We start from the raw sequence: 21653 nt of genomic DNA, 5'->3' as shown, positions 1-21653 counted from the left end.
CGTCCCTAGGAGGTGCCCAACCCCGACGCCTGCCGTCTTCATTTCCTTCTCCCCAAGTGTTTCTCGTTTGCTCTCTTGTTTCCCTCATGCCACCTCTGGCTCGCCACTCACGCCTCCTCCTCCCCCTCCTCCTCCTCCTCCTCCTCCTCCTCCCATTTTCCTCCCGGCGGCAGAAGCACCGGGCTTCCTCCGCCGCTTCCTCGCCGGACCCTGCCCCCCATTCCCGCTCGCACTCGGCAGCGGAGCTTCCCGCACCCACCGTGCAACGGCAGCCGCGCGGTCGGTGGAGGCAGGCAGGGTGAAGTGTGGGAGGGAAGAGGAGGTCGGCTCTTTGGGTTGGGACGCTGGGGTTGTTGCGTTTCCGTTGGCGTTTGCGCTGCGAGGACGGGTTGCGACAGCGGTCGTGGCGCCGGCGGCAGCGGTGAGCGAGGATGCCGATGATGACGGCGATGACTGCGGCACTGATGAAGCCTGCGCTGCGTCGCCTGGCGCGGGCGGCCGAGCGGTTGTTGCCTCGTCGGAGCTGGCCGTGACGGCAGCAAAGCCGGCGGGAGCACCCACAGCACCCGCCTCGCCTCCTCCTTCGGCCGCCGTTGCTCTGGTCGTCGCCGATGACGACGCGCGAAGCCGACCCGGCGTTGCAGCGGCGCCCTTGCCCTGCAGCAATCCCCCGAGCGGCGCCGGGGCGCAGAGGTCATCCCACGATCCCGCCAGCCGGACCCAGTTGTCGGTGGCGCGCAGCACCTCGACCCAGTCGGCACGAGCCGGGCATCGGCTCGACTGAAACACGGGGTAGCCGTCGGCGAGACGGACGAGGCGGGCCACCATGCAAGCGTGGCGCAGCAGCTCCTTGGCCGAGGTCTGGATCAGCGCGTGGCAGAGGAGCAGGGAGTGGAGGGCGTCGGCCAGGAGCGGGTGGCAGGTGAGGGATTCGGTGGCGTGCTCCTGCGGGGCCGGGATCGAGGCGGAGGACGGAACCACCTCCATGCTGGGATACGGGGGCAGCCCGGCCGGCGGGGAAGAGGCGAACAGGTCCGACAAGGCGTAGACGCGATGGGGAGGAACCGCGCCGTCGCCCTCGCTCGCCGCAAGGGAGTGGCTGCTTGGACGCGGCGGTCGGCCGCCGTTGACTGCCGAGTTGACCTTGCGGGCGAAATCCTCGGCGATGGCCATCGGCAAGTCCGGCGAGTAGTCAAAGTGGGAGAGATAGGCGGTGTAGTCGCGCAAGGCCCGTTTCGCGTTGTGCCTCACGAGCTTCCTCGCTTCGGCCATCCGACGCTGCGCTTCCTGCTCTGCCGGCGAGAGCTCCCGCCCCCTGCTGCCCTCCTCTCCCTCTTCTTCCTCCTGCTCTTCCTCCTCCTCCTTGGCCGCCGCTTCCTCCCGTTGCCCTTCCCCGCCTATGTGGCCGTTTTCACACGGCGAGCCCGAGGGCAGGGCCGCCGCCACGTGGCGGCAGGCAATGGTCAGGTAGACGCCCGCTCTCTGGAAGAGCAATTGCGTTTCCAGGCTGCTGGGTTGCTCATCCTCTTTCAGAATAACATCTTCCTGTCTCCGGCCGGCAGGCTGCCCCTCGGACAGGCTCCTCTCGCGAGGGGGCTTGGCGAGGTGGGCGGGGCGGTACAGGCGATACAGCCTAAGGGCTTCGGTCAGATCGTCGGCGGCGCCCTGGTAGTCGCCCTTGAAGACGCGGACCATGGCTCTCGTCCTCAGAGGCTCCGGGTCGGTGGGTTTTGCGGCGGCGATCTCGTTGAGGGGCGCGAGGCTGGTGCACTGCGCGAGCTGGCGGCTGGGGATCTTCTCGTGGAAGAAGTGGACGTACTTGGCGTCGGGATCCTGGGGGTTCCGCTGCAGCACGAGGGAGGCCACCTCCTCGAGCGACGAGGTGCTCTGCATGGTGGCGACGCTGCAGGCGATCTCGTCCAGCCGATAGGCCTCGGTCAGCTTTTGCGTGGCCTGCTCGCGCATCCTGTGCTTCCTCTCGGCGCTGAGCTTCGCCTGGGGCGGCGGTCGGGGCCCGAAGCCGAAGCCTAGGGCGGCGGCGTGGTGCGAAGCCCCAGGGCCGTTGCGCTGGCCGATCGAGGCCACGCCGCTGGCGGCACGCACGGCGAGGTTGGTGGCATCGTCGACGAGGCGGCGGATCTTGATCAGGTCGAAAAAGACGGCCGGGTCGATGGGGCGCGGCCGCGGCGCGTTGTAGTTGGCATTGGCAATGGTCTCGAGGATTTCAGGGGGGAGCTGAAGCCAAGGGCCATGGAACGACGAGATGTAGCGCCAATGCCTGGGGATTGGGGAAAGAGGTTGGTCAGTCTGCGCCCCCCGACAACGAGCATCCCGATGTGAAACGGCTCTGGAGAAGAACGAACGGACCCTGGGGACGAGCCCTGGATCGTTTGTCGGTGCCGTCGAGAAGCGCTAGCCGCACGGCGGACCCGGTGCAAGAGGGTAGCAGGCCAGGAAGGAAGCGCACTTATTCCTACAGATTACGAGGAGCTGATGCGAATGCGACGGCTGCGACTGCGGGGCAGCAGCAGGTTTTGTCTTGGGACGCAGCGCGAGGGACGACGATGCGGAAGGGGACGGCGTTATGGACGGAGCCTTGGTCTTGTTACGGCCGTCGGCGGTGTCGTCATGGTCATGGTCGGCTTGGTCGGCCCTCTTGTTGCCGGGCATGGTTGGATCGGGACTCTCCACGGCAAAGTCCGTCAAAAGAAAAAGAAGAAAAAAAAAAGACTCGGCGCCGAGGTGGGGATCGATTGGACGCGACGGCACAGCGGCGGCGCAGCCAAGGGAAAAGCTCTCTCGGAATGCCGCCCGACGGGCAATGGACAAGGGTCAGTTTGCAGGATCCAAGAGGACGACGGTGTGGGTGCGGATGCTGTGCCGTGCGTGGATGCTTGATGCATGAAAGCGCGGAGGCGTGGAGGCGTGGAGGCGTGGAGGCGTGGAGGCGCGGAGGCGTGGAGGCGTGGAAGCGTGGAAGCGTGGAACGGATGGGTGAAGAAGTCCAACGTGGAGCTCGATGTAATGGACGTGAAAAGTGCCGAGGAGCTTTCGTTGAGGAACTGCGAGTCACGACAAGTTCATTTGGCCTCCGCCCCCAACCGCGGGTTTCGACACCGCATGGCTCAGCATCTTAGCCATTCGACCCTCGCCATGCAGCATTCCTGTCGAGGGCACCATTTCGCCAGCAAGCAAGCGAAGCACTTCGCTGGGCAGAGCCGGACAGGGCAGCAAAGACAAGGGAACGCCGAGGGAGCCTCGAGACCAACAAACGCATTGTCAAACCATGTCAGGAGGAGAAGAAGACAAAGAAGAAAAATACGATGGCTGTATTTGCAAATCTGAATCTGGAAACGATAGAAGAGGCCCTGTCCGTGAAGAGCAGTGCGGAGGAAGAACAAGGCGAGGGGGTGAAAAGAAAGATGCGAGATGGCTGCCAGGTGAAGAGGTTGAGAAGTGGTGAAATGAAAGGCTTGTAATGCATTGTACCTGGGGCAATGGGCTGAACTGTGTACTTCAGGTACGGTAACGTTATTACGACCGACCCCGCAGCAGAGAGCGACGGGACACCAGGTCCCGACCCTAACCCTCTTTGCCCAGCCTGCATGCAGCCTCCACATGGCGGACGTCTCCACTGCCGGTCCTCAACTGGACTTCATTGACCCCATCAACACACTCCATAGAGGACAAGACGCTCAACCCACCTCTTCTTACTCCTGCTGCCAATACATCCTGCTGCTGGTGCGTCCCAAATGCCCATAAGCCTTACAAACCACACGTCCAGTCTGTCAAATCGACAAGACAACACTGTAGACATTCATTTATTTTTATCTCGTCCCTGATCGCAGATCCCCTTCATGATTGGTCCCTGACGTGCTGCCCGGCGCTTAACCATCGCCAAGCGTCCAATGTGATCACGCACATGAGAGGGAGGGGGCTCCCTCTGGGCCGTCAGCGGCAGCTCCAAAGGGTTCAAGATGGCTCTGTTGCCTCCTTGAAGGAAGAAGCTGAATCTTTCTTCTTCTCGGCATGTTTTCCTGAGCGAGCCCATCTCTATCACCGGGGGTGTGCGCTGGGTGAAATCTACCGCTACGTCTCGGAGCCGGGAATCCGCACAATGGCGTCGTCCACGTTCACCATGATACCTCTCGGGGCGTCTTCGTTCCCATCATCTCGACGGCTATTCCAATGGTTCCTCCTCTGTCAGTCTCCCAAAGCGGCATGATTATGATCGAGCTCCCTGTTGACAACCTTCAGCCCTCTCCTCCATCCACCTTACCAGGGCACAAGATGCCGTGTCAACCCTCTTTGTGCCAGACACGGACACCGTGATCGCTTTCAACTTGCCCCCTGACTCGGATGACATCAACTTCTACGTCCGCACCCCAGACTGGTACCAGTACACCGCCTTTGGCTTCGGCACCAAGATGGCCGATGCTCTGATGCTGGTCATGTATGCCTCGGAGGACAGGAAAGGTGAGGAAGAGGCGCCCATCCTCCCGCCGTTACGTACCCAAGCTTTGCATCATGCATTGACCACCTCCCCTCCCCTCCCCGCAGGCGTGACCGTCAGCCCCCGAACCACCACGGGCAACACCGAGCCCGTCTACTCTCCCGGCACCCGGCTCACCATCCACGAATCCCTCATCAACGCCAACGCCGACATGATCGTCAACGCCACCTGCCACGGGTGCCGCGCCCGCCTGCCCCGCGTCGACGCCGAGTCGCCCATGATCTTCGCCGTCGGCCCGGCCCTGGACCTCGGCTCCGACGACCTCGACGCCCGCCTCCGCCGCCACACCGCCTACGGCTTCTTCTTCGCCGACCTCCTCCGCGCCACCGGGCCCGGCGGCATCCCGTCGGGCGTCGTCGGGCCGAGCACCAACGCCTCGTCCGGCGCGGAGCTCGTGGCCGAGGCCGGCGGCGGCGCGACTCCGACCCCGGGCGGCATCCACCGCGACAGCGCCCGGCCCCGCGCGGTCGCCCACGGCGTGCTCTACGCCGTCGCGGCGCTGGCCTTTGCGCCGCTCGACACCCTCCTGGCCGGGCCTTCGGGCCGCGCTGGGCCTGGCTGCACGCCGGCACGGCAACCGTGTACTTTCTGTTTGTGCTCGGCGCGTTGGTGCCGGGGGTTATGGTCAGCGGGGAGCACGTTGTGGTGAGTTGGGTTTCCCTTCCCCCCCCTGGCTCTCTCTGGTGGTGGTCACGTTGGGAGAAGGGAGGAGAGAGAGAGAGAGAGAGAGAGAGAGAGAGAGAGAGAGAGAGAGAGAGAGAGAGAGAGAGAGAGAGAGAGAGAGAGAGAGAGAGAGAGAGAGAGAGAGAGAGAGAGAGAGAGAGAGAGAGAGAGAGAGAGGCTGATATAACGATCCGGGTGCTAACAAACGGCGCACGGCAGACCCAAACGTTCCGCACGCCCCACCAGATCATCGGGCTCATCACCGTCCTCCTCATGGCGATCATGTATTTTTGGGGGTTCGCCGTGTCTCGCATCAAGCGCTCTGCCAAGCAGCGCGGCCAGGAGCCCCCCGAGAACACCCGTTACCTGGCCGCCGTCCATCGCTGGGTCAGCCGGCTTGTTTGGCTGCTTTTGCTGGTCAATGTAGCTCTGTAAGCTCCCCTCGATTCCTTTGGCATTTCTTTTCTTGGGGGGTCGGTGAGAGAGAGGGCCGATTGGCTAATAATGACTCTCCGTGCGTCTCAGAGGCATGAAGCTGTCCGAGCAGCGGCTGGTGCTCATCCTCGCCTACCTGGCGCTGGCGTTAGGTATCATCATCGTTCTGGTGCCTGTGTACTTTTGCGTTTGGCGGTGCTCCAAGCATCGGAGAAAGAAGGAGCAGCAGGAGCAGGGGTTGGAGATGCCAACCATATATGATCACAACGATTACGGCCGTTGATCGAGGCACGGGGATGGTAGGGAGCTTTTAGGGAGGAGAGTTGGGGGTGGCTTGGTTTGCCCTCGGGTTCTGGTTTTGCTACTCTTGTTCGTTAATAACGCGGTGTTTGGATACCCACTTGATATGAACGACATGGTAGGCTCACTTGGAAATTTGCAATGGGAGCTATTTCGTTGGAATGGGGCATCATCGTGTCCGCTAATTATTATTATCTTCCTGGTGAGATATTACCATCGTCCGATGACATTGCAGCATTTGCTCGCCGTAACCACCTCCGCACAAACTCGGCGAGGTCCAGCATTGGAAAGCCGCTCATCTCGAATTTCTAGCCTGTGTCGTGCTGATGTATTTTACGTAGCCTGTGTTCACCCCAGCGCAGACCGCGTCCATCCAACCTGGTCCTGGACCGCTGGGCTTATTGTTTTAAACGCAGTGAAGAATCCGGCACTGGAAAGCAGGCCCGGTACAGGAGAGTGCAAGATGGGTGCTGTGGCAACGTTCTGGCTGACAATGAGAGCCAGAATCCATGAGCACAATGAGTCCTTACGAGGTGCTACATAAGCGTATTACACCGATCAAGTGTCTGTTGTAGAACGCCATTGCGTCGTGCTTGAGCTCTCCACAAGGCCCCGTCCTCTTCTTCGTTGCACGATAGTCGAGCGTCATTCCATAATGAATATGCCAAAGTCAATTACGGCATGTCCGTAAGCAGTGCCTCTCCTACGCCCACAAAGAAACGGGATCAATAGCCGCTTCGATCGCTGATGATCCCCCTTCTCATCATTAACCTTTTGCCGCGGCCGAAACCGAGCATTTGGCCAACATGTTGAATTCCACGCGTCATGTTGGGACATGCACAGCAAGAACCAGAACACCAGGGCGGCAAGGGTCAAAGTGGGCGCGAGAAACGAACCGCTGACCCTCTCCCACGGCATAATTCGCTTTGTCAATAACCTGGTAGGAGGTCGACATTTCCAAGGACCTTCTTGACACCTCCTGGAAGAAAAGGCTGGGAAAAGAGAAATCAAACAACCCAGCACGATGACGACATCAGCGCATAGCCTGTGGGCCTGGCAGCGAAAGGCTTTTTCATGGCCAGAATAGAAATGCGGATGCCAAAAGAAAGGCGAAGCTAGTGGCCAAATGGGCGCTTCCAGAGGCAAGCTCGCCCTGAATCTTGATCATCGAGGTCGAAGGCGGTTCATGTTCGTTGCTCTGCTCTGCAGTGGCACGCCAGCTAGGCGTCGGCTAGGCGTCAGCTAGGCATCCGCTCGGCGGTGAGCTCTTCACTTTGTTGAGCAGCCCTCCTTTCCCGACGGATGGAGAGTGTCAGCAGCAGCCCAAGAACAAAAACAAGACCCCCCTTGTTAGCCTCTTTTTTCTTTTCGTTCTTCGTCGACGGCTTTCGCCTCGTAAGCCGCACTGAGGTTAGAGGGGCGTTAGAACCCCCCACATGGGCGCCGTGCGTTGTCGCAGCCGAGGGAACTCGGGACGGGGTTCCGTTCGCGGTTCTGGCCTTGGCGTCCACGGCGTGGCAACGACCAGGAAATGGACGTCTGTCAGCCGTCACCGGCAGCTTTTCATCGGTGTACGGAGCAGGACGATATTAGTCAACAAAGGCTTGGAGATGGGTGGTGGCTGGGATGGGACGGCCGTGTTTTTAGATCGGGTTTGTCCGTATTACCCAACCAGAACGTCGACGGCAAAGCCAGCGAGACGTTCTCAAGACGACAACATACAGATCCCAGCACGACCGTCAGACCGCTCGGAGAGTTTTTTCTTCTGTTTCAGCTCGGCTAGGCCGTCAGGCAAGGCGAGTGCGAGGCCCCGCCGCTCGTCTGAGTGCTGTGCAGGCGGCCCGATCTCGGCAGGGATGGCGGCTCGCTTCTCGTTCATCATATGGCGGTGTCGTCGTCATAGGTGCGGATCCCAAAGCACGGAAATAGGACGGGATCAGGACGGGCGGAAACATTCCAAAAGCCTTCTTGAAAACGCTGGGAGCATGAAACGCGGAGGCCAGCTGGACAGCGAATACCGCCAAATCACACATCTGCCGAGGACCCCTTTCAAAAGAACTTCCCTGTCGTCTCTTCGGAGGAGCCGGTTGCGCGCGCAACGTTGGAGACGTGAGAGAGAGCGTTCAGCTGGAGGGTACATACTATGCTGCCGCGCGAGGCATGATCGCAGGAGCAGGCCATGATTCCACCGACGGGCTCTACCGATATATCTGAGGATAGCCGAGATAGGCCGAACCGACGACTGGCAGTTGAGCTCACGGCATCTCCCTACGGCCGGTGCCTGGCCGTTGTTGACGTATCGATCTAGGCGGCGGGCGAGTCCCCGGAGGTTCTTCCGGTTTGCTAGTACTATACTCTACTGCGTACAAGCAGCATTACGTACTACTATACCTACATGCGCTTTGCGAGACCACAAGGGGTCCGTTCGTGTTGAGAGCGTCAAGGCATACTAGTAACTAGGCAGCACGAGAATAGCAGCCAGGGTCCCACCCCACGAAACTTGTTTGTCGTCGGAGTTGATGCTCATGCGACCGGATTTGGACTGTTGCCACCCCGTTTGGGTAGGGACTCCAACTTGGCAGATCCGGGTTCTGGGTCAAACAGAGCCAGCCCTTGCGTTAGCTGCGGATGCCAACCCGCCAAGGTCCTGTAAGCGGGATGTGTCCTGCGTGGCTGGCCGCCTCGGGCCGTTTGCGATTCAAGATCAGGAAGATCTGACTGAGACGTTCACTGGTGATGACGACGACGACGACGACGACGACGACGACGACGACGACGACACGATGAGATATCCCAAGGAAGACAAGCAGGAAGAGCAACAGAAGGGTGGAATGAGCTGATCTTTGCCGCGTACGGCAGCCGAGTCGACTGCCGCCTGCTCGCGTCCGGGGCTGGTCGGCTGCCCGTGCCGGCGCGCCTCGAGGTTGTCGGCAGTGCGAGAGCCCCCACGAACACAACGGGAGAGCAAGCCGGGCGGGGTATCCACAACAGAACCAGGGGAGCGTCGGAGCCAACAGAGCCAACAGCCCGATATTCCATATTGGCTTGGTTGTTGACGCTGTTGTTTCGAGAGGGTGAACCACGCAGTTCCTTGGACAGAGAACAACCAAGGAGGAGAGACAGGCGCACCATGGGAACCCAAAGGCCATCAGCATGTACCTACCTGAGGCCTCAAGATGCGGAGTAACCACCACCAAATGGTTACACAGTACATAACTACATAGATAGATACTTGCCATCCTAGCCCCTAGCTCGTAGTACACTACTAACGTTGCTTTTTTTTGTTGGCAGCATAAGGCAAGGAGCGTTTGTGCCTAAATCGGCGAGCATGAAAACCGGGTACAGGCAGAAAAGGCCCTGGCTGACGGCCTGGTGACGATGCATCAAAACCTGGACCGCATGTGACCCCTCGGCCACGGCGAGGTGGTGTGTGGGAAGAAAAAGAGCAGAGGCGTTGCCGAGAGCTTCCACGACTGTTCCATTTGTTCCATCCCGATCTAAACCCGCCGGGGTTTAGCGCGCCAATCCAGGAACGCAGGGGGGGCCCACCGCCAGCCGCTGTGGGGCTTCTTCCTCTTTGGGGTCTGGCGCTGGAGCATCCGAGGCCGCCGTTGGCCACAAGCGTTGCGCTTTTCTCTTTTCTGGTTTTCCAAGCATGGTCGGGCGCCCCTGGGCCTCATCAATTTCAATCAAAGCAAATGAAGCCATCAACGCAGGGCAGAGACAAGCATTCACAAGCTTCACCAAGCATGACGGCCACAATATAGCCAAATTGAACCGCGACCCTAACACCGGGTTTCTCGTCCCAGCCGCCTGGAAAGCAAACGCTCAAGACGCACTTGGCTTTCTTGATCTGCAGCCTCGATGAAACGCAGACAAAGAGGGCTCGCACGCGTCCAAAAGGGCTGCCCGCTTCGCTGCATCTCGTTGGCGTTGACGTCGGGGGGGGCTCAACCGACGATGGAGCGAGCATGTGCGTCCGCATCAGCGCCAGCAGGACCTCGCTCCCTCCGGTCCCCCGCTGCTGGAGCGGGGGGGGGGGGGGGGGGCACTGCCGGTCAGCCGTTGAAGGAACCGCTTCGCCCGAGCCGCGTCTGTCCGGGGTTGCGGTCCTAGAATGCGGGGTGGGCACCAACGTTCGATGCTGCGCGCGCCACAGGGCCCTGCCCGTCTGTGGGGAGCATCGGCTTGCGTGCCGCCGTCTCTCGCTCTCCCGTCTCCTCCCCCGGATTCGCTTCCTCCTCCGCAGAGAGCTAACGAAAGGCTAGCTCGTTCTTCGCGTCGTCCGGCCGTTGACAAGGCCGCCAAACGCGCTAGTTCATGCGGTGGACACCGGGACCGCGGATCGAGCAGCAGCGCGCCCCTCTGCGCTGACATGACAGCCATGGCACGCACGCAGAAGGGGTGAAAGCGCACGAGAAGCATGCGTGGTGAATGCGGTCACCAGGACGCCGTCGTGTTCCTACATAGATCCAAGCTGGTCCGGGAATCCTAACCCCATGCGTCGCTCTCGGCGGACGTCCTCCGTCACACGCCCCCCTCCCCCCCTGACGATCTGGTTCCCACACCCTCGTTTCCTCCAATGGCCTGCGTTCGCTCCGGGCGACCCTGGGTCGGCCTTCGGTCGTCGGTTCCACGCCCTCCAAGATGCCCTTCGTCTGTGCTCCAGTCCGTCCGCCGCTGTGGTGACATCGCCTGCCCGGAGCCCCGACCACCATGGACGGTTTAGGCACATCGCCGTCCCCGCGATTCCCCACCATCGAATCTTCTGAGCAATGCGCCCGAACGCCTCACTCCCAACGGCGCCAGCGCAGCACGGCAAGCGACGCCGCTCGTCGGACCTCGTCCTGTCCTGTTCCGGCCAGAGGCTACCCGTTGGCGCCCGTCTCCACCCGCCGCTTGCGCCCTGGACGCGGACGCGCCTTTCCCAGACCGGACAGACCTGGGAAGCTGGAAGACGCTTGGGAACCCTGGCGGTCGTGAGCGTCGCCGGGCCGTGAGCCGCCTCCATGACGCCGTGACCTCGCCCATCTCTGGTGGCGAACCGTGGGCGGCGATGGCTGGCGCCGGCCTTCCCGGCGATCCGCGCCATGACAGGGCCACCAAGCGCGAGCTTCTCCATGGGGAAGTTCCCCGTGGAGAAGAAGAGCCTGGAGCCGTGATCCGGGGGAGGGCTCGACTCGTCTATATAACTCGAGCTCCCCGATGCCTCAACTCCCAGCTTTGATCTCACCACCCCCATCGACAATCACGCAAGCAGTTGTCGGGCCATTCCTTCCCAGTCGCACTCTCGCATCATCACCATGTACGCCTCCAAGTTCGCCGCTCTCGCCGCCCTCGTGGCCGGCGCCGCCGCTCAGCAGGCTTGCTCTCTCACCACCGAGAGGCACCCCTCCCTGACCTGGCAGAGGTGCACTGGCAACGGCAACTGCACGCCCGTCCAGGCCTCCATCACCCTCGACTCCAACTGGCGCTGGACCCACCAGGTCTCGGGCTCGACCAACTGCTACACGGGCAACAAGTGGGATACCTCCATCTGCACGGATGGCAAGAGCTGCGCCCAGAACTGCTGCGTCGACGGCGCTGAGTACTCGAGCACCTATGGCATCACCACGTCCGGCGACTCGCTGAACCTCAAGTTCGTCACCAAGGGCCAGCACTCAACCAACGTCGGCTCCCGTACCTACCTCATGGACGGCGAGAACAAGTACCAGGGTACGTGCTATTCCTGACCGCCTCCGTGCGCCGCGAGACGGCCCCGGCTAACCCGCCCTTCTCCCACGCAGGCTTCAAGCTCCTCGGCAACGAGTTCACCTTCGACGTCGATGTCTCCAACATCGGCTGCGGCCTGAACGGCGCCCTGTACTTCGTCTCGATGGACCTCGACGGTGGCCTGTCGCGCTTCCCGGGCAACAAGGCCGGTGCCAAGTACGGCACGGGCTACTGCGACGCCCAGTGCCCGCGCGACATCAAGTTCATCAACGGCGAGGCCAACGTTGAGGGCTGGAGCGGCTCGACCAACGACCCCAACGCCGGCGCCGGCCGCTACGGCACTTGCTGCTCCGAGATGGACATCTGGGAGGCCAACAACATGGCCACCGCCTACACCCCGCACCCTTGCACCATCATCGGCCAGAGCCGCTGCGAGGGCGACTCGTGCGGCGGCACCTACAGCAACGACCGCTACGCCGGCGTCTGCGACCCCGATGGCTGCGACTTCAACCCCTACCGCCAGGGCAACCGGACCTTCTACGGCAACGGCATGACCGTCGACACCTCGAAGAAGCTCACCGTCGTCACCCAGTTCTACACCGACGCCGCCGGCGATCTCTCCGAGATCAAGCGCTTCTACGTCCAGGACGGCAAGATCATCCCCAACTCCGAGTCCACCATCGCCGGCAACCCCGGCAACTCCATCACCCAGGACTGGTGCGACGTCCAGAAGACCGTCTTCGGCGACGTTGACGACTTCAACGCCAAGGGCGGCATGAAGCAGATGGGCAAGGCCCTCGCCGAGGACATGGTCCTCGTCATGTCCATCTGGGACGACCACGCCTCCAACATGCTCTGGCTCGACTCGACCTACCCGGTCGACGCCGCCGGCCGCCCGGGTGCCGAGCGCGGTGCCTGCCCCACCACCTCGGGCGTCCCCGCCGAGGTCGAGGCCGAGGCCCCCAACAGCAACGTCATCTTCTCCAACATCCGCTTCGGCCCCATCGGCTCGACCGTCGCCGGCCTCCCCAGCACCCCCGGCAACGGCGGCAGCAACCCCGGCAACCCCGGCACCACCGTCGTGCCCCCGCCGGCCACCACCACCACCGCCCGCCCGCCCACCACCACCTCGACCTCGACCGTCGTCGTCCCGACCCAGGGCCCCGTCGCCGGCCGCTGGCAGCAGTGCGGCGGCAACGGCTTCACCGGCCCCACCCAGTGCGAGTCTCCCTACACTTGCACCAAGCTCAACGACTGGTACAGCCAGTGCCTCTAAGCCCATGACGCGGGCCGCGCGGGGGGTCCGGTCGGGCAGCTTTTGACGACCATGACGACGGGACGCAAAAGAAAGACGGTGCATGGTTAATGGGTTTTGGTCTGACGCATTCTTCTGTACATAAATTGTTCTCGGAGGCATGGGCAGAACGAGCCCCCCAAGGGGGGAGGGGACGCCGATGAAGACGGGATAGTAGTGGTTTTATTCGAAGTATATACATTTTATGCAGTGATCTTTTCACCTCATGGTCTTCTTTTTTTTGGTCCGTCCCCCCTTGTCTTGGTTCCCGTGATTTTGTGACTGTGCAAGCGAGGAGAATGAAGCTTGGATGCTGTGATGACAGATTGATGCTTGTTGGAATCCTCGCAAGATCATCAAAACGTGTCGAGTCCTCAAGCTTGGACATCGTAGCTCTACGGTTTGGACTTGGGGACAATGAAGTCACCAGGATCGGGGAGCCCCTTGTCACAAACAAAGCCTGACCGGCAGCAACCTTGTTGGGACCCGAGGGGATTGTCAGGGTCATCCGTATAGTACACGACCGACTAGCGTACAAGAAAGACCTGGTTGGATTTGCCTGGCAATCACACGATACGTCGACAATGAACCGCCAATGCTCAGAGGTTGGACAAACATAACCACCGATATCTATGTTGTCATCCAACGGATTTGGTGGCATCATCCATCCGCATGGCAACAACACGAGGAGTGGAATGCAGCATGGATGACGGGTATGCCCAGCCGCTAGCTTGGGCGGGAAGAGAGATATGCCCGTACCCCTAGGGGCAGCTCAGGCCTCGACTTACAAAGTGCTATATAATAGTATCCCACTAGGTCTCACGCCCTGGCCCCTATGCTATCCATCCCCTACTTTTCCGTCACGGTGAAACCACGGATATCTCTGAACCATTCATCCACCCACCCATCCGTCCGTCCATCCATCCATCCATCCATCCATACCGTTCGTACAAAGTCTTACGAGGTCCAAGGACACCTCTACTCTTCCCCCCTTGGTACAAAGAGGAAACTCCCATTCCGCAATCTCCCCCAAAACAAACCCAAAACTCCACGATTCCCGCCCGCTCTTCTCCCCAGTGGTGATACCTTACCTCTGCCTGCGCTGCGGAGACCTCGCGTCGACTGCTTGGGCCGGACCAGGTTCCGCGCTCCAGCCCAAACTCTCGCGCGTCAGTTTCCTTGACAGCCGGGGTACGCCCCCGCCGCCACCACCGCCGCCGCCGCCGCCGCCGCCGCCGCCGCTCTCCTAGAACGGCCTGGGATCGTTGCCGTGCAGGTTGCGCGTCCAACGGGGCAGCTTCCGGTCGCGTTCGTAGATGAACCCGCAGTTGTTGCAGAGGGACTGTGGACGAAGACATGGTTAGCCGCTACGTTTCCAGGCGGCCACCCAACCGGGCGATGCCAAAGGGGAAAGAAAACAGTGGAGAAATTGAGAGATCAACCGGGAACAGAGAAAGAAAAAAAAAAACGTACCCTTGGCCCCGCTGGCCCGTCCCTCACCGCCCACACGCTCGTCCCCCACACGCGACAATGCGAGCACCTCCACGTCATCCTCTCCTGGTCCGTCAGCGTCCCGCCGCCGCCGTACCCTTCGCCTCCACCACCGCCGGCCGCCGGAGTTCCCCTCCCGCCGGGCGTCGCCGACCTCCCCGCGGGCGACAGGCTCCTGCCGAACCTCTTCTTCCTCCTGTTCCTCTCGCCGCGGCCCATGCGCTCCTCCTCCTGCTCGATCAGCCCGGAGAAGGCGAAACCGATGGGCACGCCGCCCGCCATGCCCGCGTTGCTGCTGAACCGGGCCGTCTCGCGGCGCAGGCGGCGGATCTGGCGCTCGCGGTCGCCCTCGCGCTTCTCAATCTCCTCCTTGCTGAGCGTTTCGAGCTTGGGCTCCCACTCGTCGGCCAGGTGCTCCGGGTCGTAGCGCCACCCGGCGGCCGCCTCGCCCGTGTGCGCCGCGTCGTTGGGGAACGCGTCGCCGCCGCCCGAGCGGACGACGCCGCCGATGCCGTCGCCCACGACCCCGCGCCGGCGAGCCCGACCGCGCCGGCGCCCACCCGGCCACCAGCCCGCCCGACTCGCACGCCTCCTTCTTGAGCTTGAGCACCGCCTCGTAGATGGCGTGCGTGATGGCCGGGATCCACTCGCCGTGCAGGCCGAGGTCGGCGCACGTCTGCTTGGCAAAGATCTCGGCGGTTCCCGGCGGGTGGAGGAGCGACCACTCAAACTTGTCCGTGTAGACCTGGGTGGAGAGGGTGATGTTGAGCTGGATTATGCAGCGGTACGTGTCGTCGGGGCTGAAGTAGTCGGCGTTGTCGTCGTCGCCGGCGCCGGCGCCGGCGCCGTCGGCAGGTTCGGCGGGGATCGGGGTGGCGGCGGCCGTGACCTCGCCTTGGGAGGTTGGGACGGCGGCCGAGGACACGGTGGGGGTGTCGGGCCGGCGGGCGCTCGGGGAACGCGGACGGGGACGGGCGGAGCGGGCGTGGAAGAGCGGGTGGAGGGCGACGCCGGCGTACTCTTCGAGCTGGGTGCGTATTTGCTTGCTGATCTCGGCGATGGTGGCGGCGCGGTTGGGCAGGTCGAGGTCCTGCACGAGCTGGGTGGCGAACTGATCGGTCGTGATGAGGCTCTCGTGCAGGTTCCAGAGGAAGGTGTCGCGTAGGCGGTAGGGCACCGTCGGCTCCTGGGGCTTGTAGAAGGGATGGTTGGGGTCGACGGGGCCCATGAGGGGCAGCGGCGGGGCGGGCGTGAAGCCGGGGATGTCGAGGTCGATGCGGATGGGGATCAGGGTGAGCGGTAGGCAGGCCTGGACGTAGTTCTGGGCGTCGGTGCGGTTGGGGCGGACCTTGCCCATCCAGTCGCGGTAGATGCCCTGGACGGCGACGGGCTCCGACGTGTCCTTGCCGACCTTGTCGGTGGGATCCAGCTTGGCGGCGCTGTCGTCGCGGCGCAAGCTGCGAAGGCCGGCGGGTCGGCGGCGACCGTCGTCGTCGTCGTCGTCGAGATCATCGTAGCCATCCTCGGCGTAGTTGATGATGGTGGTGCCCCGCTTGGTGACGCGGGCGAGGGGGTTGGACGGCGCGGCGCCGGGGAGGATGGGCTGGAGGAGGGCGTTGTTGTAGGTGCGTAGCCTCGGGGCATACGACGACAAGATGGCCTGCTGCGACTCGGAGCGCAGCGCCATGGTGCAATTGACTCGGGGACAAACGAAAGGACGGGTGTTTGCGACGTGGGGTTATTGCATGGCCGGCGGCGATGCGCCGTAACCTGGTAGGTGGTAGGTGGTTGGACGGGCTTGTGGTTGGGTTGGTTCTATGGTGCGTCTTCTTTTTTTGGCTGCAGCTCGTCGCTGGGCTCGGATTGCTTTGTTTTGTTTTGTTTTGTTTAAGCGTGCCAATTTCCCCGAGCAACGACGAGAACCCAAAAAGGAAAAAAAGAGGAAGAAGCGGACGGTGGTTGATATGGCAGGAAGTGATCGCTTCGTGCTTTCTCTGGATATATGGTCGCGGGCAATCGTTCTTTCCTCCCTTGCGCGGTCGCTGCTGCAGGCAAAAACGCGACGCATCTCAAAGTGGGTCCGACGCCAGGACTAACACAGTAAGTCCGCACAGTGCGCAGCACAAGACAGACTGTGCAGGGCTCCATCACGTCACGGCAACTCCCGCGATTTGGTCAACTTCCTCCATAGCGCCCACCAACCACCATCCAACCCTCACGAGCAGCAAAGCACAGAAAACATACCTACTATTACGCAATATACACTTGCTTCCAAGGTTTCCGGTTGACCGATTGTCCATGACTTTTCAACTCTCTGTGCGTGAAAGACCCGAGGCTGTTGGGCAGAGACTCAGCAGCATGCGACATGGCGAGGGTGGCGTATGGACAACACCACCACGCCATTCAGGGGTCCGTCCTACCATGGGATGAAGAAGAAGCCATCGACAGAATCTGTGCTTCTAGATGGTACGGCTGCTCAGAATGATGAGCTTCCTCCATGGATTCAGGGGTTTTGGGTTGCTCTGAGCGCCCCCCCCCCCCCCCCTGGAGTATCGACCCTTCATTCTCCCAAGCCCCAAGCCAACAAGTCCCCCGTCTCGCAAGGCCGGTGGTATACCTCCATATCATGAGACCATTCTATTCTGTCTTCCAGGCAACATCTTAGAACAACAACAACAGCAAACGGTATCCGCCCAGTCTTCCCTCGGCCTCACGGAGTTCTCGGTTCCTCGGGGCTGCCAGGGGTCTTCCTCCTCTTCCATCCTCACAGCCTTCTTGTTCCTTTTTCGCGGCTCTTCCTCATTCCTCCCCCTCTGATCCAAGCTGCGAACCCAAGCCTTACATCCTTGTTGACCCACGCCGGTTGGAATTTCTTTGTCCCTCGGTTTCCCCGAGGCGCACCCCCGTAGGCTCCCTTGGGATCGTTGCTCCCCGTTGGTCCCTGGACGGACGGTCCTCGGCCCTGCGCAGCGTTCCGGGAGAAAAGCCTTTCCCTACGAAAAGGTGAAAGAAAAGTGCACTCTCGTTTCTGTTTTCTTTCCCCGAATCCACCGGGACGCTGCGCATTTGAGACCACTTCCTGCCACCCAACATCGCTTCCCTCATGGCGCCGGGACGCGGCAATCCCGTCTTCCCGAACGCCTATCTTGAGAGCCGTCGTCGTTGGCTCGAGGAGGAACTCCGCGACAGCGACTTCACAATGCCCTCACGCTCGACCCTTCGTCACACCACGACTGCCACTTCGACGGACCGGAACTCTCCTCGTCCCATGAGCACTCCGGCGATGCCGGTCTGCCGCGGCCACGACCGCAAGCTGGTTACGGTTCGTCGCATCGCTAGCGTGGCTGACGTCGACGATGACCACGTTCTCGTCACCCTCGACGGATGGACCGTTGTCGTCAGATTCGACATCAACATCGCCGAGGGCCGCTACGTCTTGTTTTTTGAACCCGACGCGTTTCTACCGGCAAGCTCGGCGTTCGACGACCTCTTCAGCTTGGCCGGTCCGCGCATCACCTTCCACGGAAAGGAGGGCTATCGCGTGGGCACGAAAGCCTGGGCCGACAAGAACGGCAGCCATGTCATCTCGCAGGGCTTTGTCATTCCGCTGCCCAGGATTTCAGCGATTGACGACAAGGTCCGCCACCAGCACTTTCAAAACATCACCAAGGAGACCGAAGACGAGTTTGCAACGCGTATCCAGAAGCGGGACCTTGCTGCAGACTTGGGGGTTGTGAAGTTTGACATCAACGATGAGCAAGACGCCGACGACGAGGCCAGCGACACGGCCAGCGAGGCGTCCAGCGCTGCGAAAGAGCAGCTTTTTCCCCCTCCCATTGTCTCCAAGGCGGAGCAGAGCACGCCCTTGGGCATTTCCGAGGCCAGGGCCAGGCCGAGTCCCGCCATGACGACCCCTGAGCCTCAGCCCAGGACCTCGCCCCCGGGCCCCAACCCGCCGCCTCCTTCGTGGATCATCAAAACCAATATGGAACGTGCGCAAAACTGCCCCAACCTCTTCACCAAGGCCAAGTACAAGCGCCACGTCTACCAGGAGTCGGTCAAAATGGATGGCGCCTCCATCACGGTCTACTTTGTCCCGCGCTCCAGCCCGCTGCACGACACCCTTCCCGAGCTTCCTCCTCGCGACGGCTCCAACGCAGGCACCTTTCTCATGTACGCCGACCGCCAGAGCGGTCGCCTCGGCGTCTGCACGCGCAACAACGACCTGCTTCCGCACCAGCTGCCCAACCCCCACGTGCCCCTGCACACCATCGCCTGGGAGACGGTCATCGCGGAGCGCTTCGACAAAGCGCTGACCGCCGAGTGCCTTGCTCGCAGCGACGGCACCGCGGCCATCGCCGTGCACGCCGAGCTCGTGGGTCCCCTGGTGCAGGGCAACCCCTACGGCATGCACCGCCACCAGCTCTACGTCTTCGCCATCGACGACGACGCCGGCGGCGGCCGCAAGCCGCACCTGCGCGGCGGCGTCCCGATCGGGACCCAGCGCCGCCATCCCAAGCTCGTCGAGGAGTTTGCCGCGCGCCACGGCTTGCGCCACGTCGAGGTGCGTGGATATCGCCCCGTCCGCGACATCGCGAGCAGCCACGAGGGGCTGATCCGCCGCGCCGAGGAGCTGGACGGCGAGGGCCTGGTGTTCAAGTGCTGCAACGACGGGCGCTGGTTCAAGGTGCTCTCGCCAAAGTGGATCTTGGAGAAGGGGGATGAGAAGCGCGCTCAGGAAATGATGCAGACGAAGGGAAAAGGGAAGAACAAGCAGAAGCCTCTCCCGATCATGAAGGCGGACGCTCGAGCGGTCACGCAGCTGGCTTCGCCCTGCCGGGACAACCGATTCGCGCCAGACTCGGAGAAGCACAGATACAAGCTGACAATCACCGAGGGGGACGGCGGTTTCGCGGTGAGCGGGGAGAACGCTCCCGCTGGCAACCAGGCTGGTGCCGGTGTCCAGGCCTCAGGCTCGAAGAAGAGGTTCGCTGAACACAGCGTGAAGGCCGATGCCAGCGCCACGTTTCCGGCCTGGAAGAACTGGAAGCCCGAGACCCTCGTTGAGACCTTTGAAAAGGCCGTCAAAGACGCTTCCAAGCCCGGCCGCGCCGACATGCCGACCCGGAAGGACCCCGACCCGACGACGACACCCCGCAAGAGCGCCACAACGAACGGCAGCGCTGCTGCAACCCCTGGGACCGGCCTGGTCAAAGTTGTGACCTCCAACGTCCGGAAGCCTGTGTCTCTGGCTCCGCAGCTTGCCGACGCGCAGCCGGTCAACACCCAGGCCACCAACGGCAACGTCCGCGAGCCCTCCGCCTCGTCGGACGACGACAACCACGACCTGCATCCCGACCATCCGACCGACACCGACGGCCCCATCAGCGTCCCCATCCTCCACAATGACGAGCCCGTCGACACCACCGACGACGCAGCCACGACCTTTCGCGCCTGGAAACGCAAGACCACGAAGCCCGCGCGGCACGCATCTCCCGCCAAGAAGACCGACGCCCGCGAGCCCGCCGCCGACTCCGACGACGACTCCGCCCTCCACCCGGACCACCCCACCGACTCGGACCCCGACGTCAACAGCGGCGACGACCCCGTGCCAGCTGCTCCCCCCGTCAACCCCGAAGCCGCGCGCGGCTACGAGATGTCGGGCGCGGAGCTCGCCCGGTTCTACTACGACCTCGAACACCTCGACGAGTGGATGAAGCGCGACCCGACCCTGAGGCCCTGGCTGGAGGCGTACCAGCCCAACTGGCGGTTCGGGCACGCGCTGTTCCTTTCGTGGCTGCACATCCAGCGCACCAGGGAGGCGGACGAGAAGGAGAGGGAGAGGCTGAAGAAGACGAAGCTCGCGGCTGCTACGAAGACGGAGGCGAAGGAGGAGGAGGAGGAGGAGGAGACGGGCACGACGATCTCGGGCTCGGGCTCGGGCTCGGGCTCGGGCTCGGGCTCGGGGAACAAGATCGTGGACGCGCCGGCAGGCCAGGAGGAGCTCGATGCCATCGGCGCTCTGCACGAGGGCCGGGGCGCTGGCGGAAGCACAAAGGGAAAGGCGGTCGTTGCGAATGGCCAGGCCGCTGGCGAGGAGCAGCGAAAGCCCGCGTCTGCGGAGGGCACCGTCGTCGTTCCCAGGACGAGCGGCCGCTACCGCCCGGGGGCTTTCTCCTTCAAGGAGCGCCAGATGGCCCACAGGAACTGGCTCGGCAAGAACTAAATCGGCTCTCCAAGGTCGCAAACGGACAACGGACGTGGGGCGCCCCTCGAGGTTATCGCCTCGGTGGCAGTTGGCCCGGCCTTGTTGGAGGCTTTTTCTTTTTTCGGAGTTATGGGCCAGAATATCTGCAGGAGGGACGAGTGGCTCGGGTGAGAGAGAGAGAGAGAGAGAGAGAGAGAGAGGACATTGCAAGAGCCGAGAATGGGATGTATACCTGCCCGCCTGCTGACATGTAAGCACGATTGCCGCGGCGGAGGAGAGGATCCCAGAGGCGCGAGACATGTCGGCTAACAAGACACCGAACAGAAGGATGGATCTCTAATAATTATCGCCTTACAAGAGGGGTCATTGGCTTGTCGAAGGATTCGGACAAGGAACCAGCGTTGCATGCGAAGGGCGGAGTAGATCTCGGACAAGAAGCGCAGAGTAACTAGAAATTCATCGGGCTTGGCCGGTAGCTTCTTGGTGACCACATCGCTACCGTTGGACGTTGCGAACCCGACATATACACACAGGGCCCTCCCCACGTTTCCTTTCTTTGGTGATGAGGCTGCGGTGTGCTTGCGACCGGTAATAACCGTTGCATAGGGCTGCATTCTCGCCAAGGCGAGCGAGGCGAGCACCAGCGGGCAGGAGGCTCGTATTCTCTCGGAGCGAATTACCGTTCCCGCTGGGCGTTTAAAGACACACGAGGCCGTCACCACAAGGTTTCGCCCCCGTGGTTGGTTGGGCGGCTTGGAGATGGCCCGGATGATTTATTGCCATGTCCGTTATTTGTCAGCATCTCCGTCAGACGAATCAACTTCCCAACTTGGACGTCATTGATTCTGCGCCCTCAAAACCATGGACCGCCGAGTTTCCTCGAACCCATCCCGGTGATCTCGACGTCCCAAGAAGCGCGCCGGGGGGGGGGGGGGCGGGGCGAGTCGGGATCGGCTTGATATCCCAACCCGAGCCCCTCCCTCCCGGGCGGAGGGGGTCAAGTCAACCACATGCCATGATTATAAATACGCCGCGTG

General features: G+C 62.1%; 5 protein-coding genes across 5 annotated transcripts; 3 read left to right on the top strand and 2 right to left on the bottom strand.

Moving 5' to 3' along the window:
* Nucleotides 1-84: 84 nt before the first annotated feature.
* Nucleotides 85-2670, bottom strand: VTJ83DRAFT_5076 (uncharacterized protein; the record flags this gene model as incomplete). Its single annotated transcript, XM_071011636.1, has 2 exons — nucleotides 85-2278; nucleotides 2468-2670. The coding sequence occupies 2 exons, from the start codon at nucleotides 2668-2670 to the stop codon at nucleotides 85-87; spliced, it is 2397 nt and encodes a 798-aa protein (XP_070866526.1).
* Nucleotides 2671-4117: 1447 nt separating this feature from the next.
* On the top strand, nucleotides 4118-5894 carry VTJ83DRAFT_5075 (uncharacterized protein; the record flags this gene model as incomplete). The annotated part of the gene is made up of 6 exons (XM_071011635.1): nucleotides 4118-4202; nucleotides 4258-4476; nucleotides 4561-5092; nucleotides 5143-5158; nucleotides 5396-5607; nucleotides 5702-5894. 6 exons carry the CDS (start codon nucleotides 4118-4120, stop codon nucleotides 5892-5894), a joined length of 1257 nt encoding a protein of 418 aa, XP_070866525.1.
* Nucleotides 5895-11214: 5320 nt separating this feature from the next.
* Nucleotides 11215-12899, top strand: VTJ83DRAFT_5074 (uncharacterized protein; the record flags this gene model as incomplete). The annotated part of the gene is made up of 2 exons (XM_071011634.1): nucleotides 11215-11626; nucleotides 11698-12899. The coding sequence occupies 2 exons, from the start codon at nucleotides 11215-11217 to the stop codon at nucleotides 12897-12899; spliced, it is 1614 nt and encodes a 537-aa protein (XP_070866524.1).
* Nucleotides 12900-14163: 1264 nt separating this feature from the next.
* Nucleotides 14164-16095, bottom strand: VTJ83DRAFT_5073 (uncharacterized protein; the record flags this gene model as incomplete). Its single annotated transcript, XM_071011633.1, has 3 exons — nucleotides 14164-14259; nucleotides 14391-14852; nucleotides 14977-16095. The coding sequence occupies 3 exons, from the start codon at nucleotides 16093-16095 to the stop codon at nucleotides 14164-14166; spliced, it is 1677 nt and encodes a 558-aa protein (XP_070866523.1).
* Nucleotides 16096-17511: 1416 nt separating this feature from the next.
* Nucleotides 17512-20634, top strand: VTJ83DRAFT_5072 (uncharacterized protein; the record flags this gene model as incomplete). Its single annotated transcript, XM_071011632.1, has 1 exon — nucleotides 17512-20634. The coding sequence occupies one exon, from the start codon at nucleotides 17512-17514 to the stop codon at nucleotides 20632-20634; it is 3123 nt and encodes a 1040-aa protein (XP_070866522.1).
* Nucleotides 20635-21653: the final 1019 nt, after the last annotated feature.

Source organism: Remersonia thermophila, chromosome 4 (genome assembly GCF_042764415.1).
Source record: "Remersonia thermophila strain ATCC 22073 chromosome 4, whole genome shotgun sequence".
In the NCBI taxonomy this organism is placed as follows: Eukaryota; Fungi; Ascomycota; class Sordariomycetes; order Sordariales; family Chaetomiaceae; genus Remersonia; species Remersonia thermophila.
This window is presented reverse-complemented; position numbering and strand designations above follow the sequence as displayed.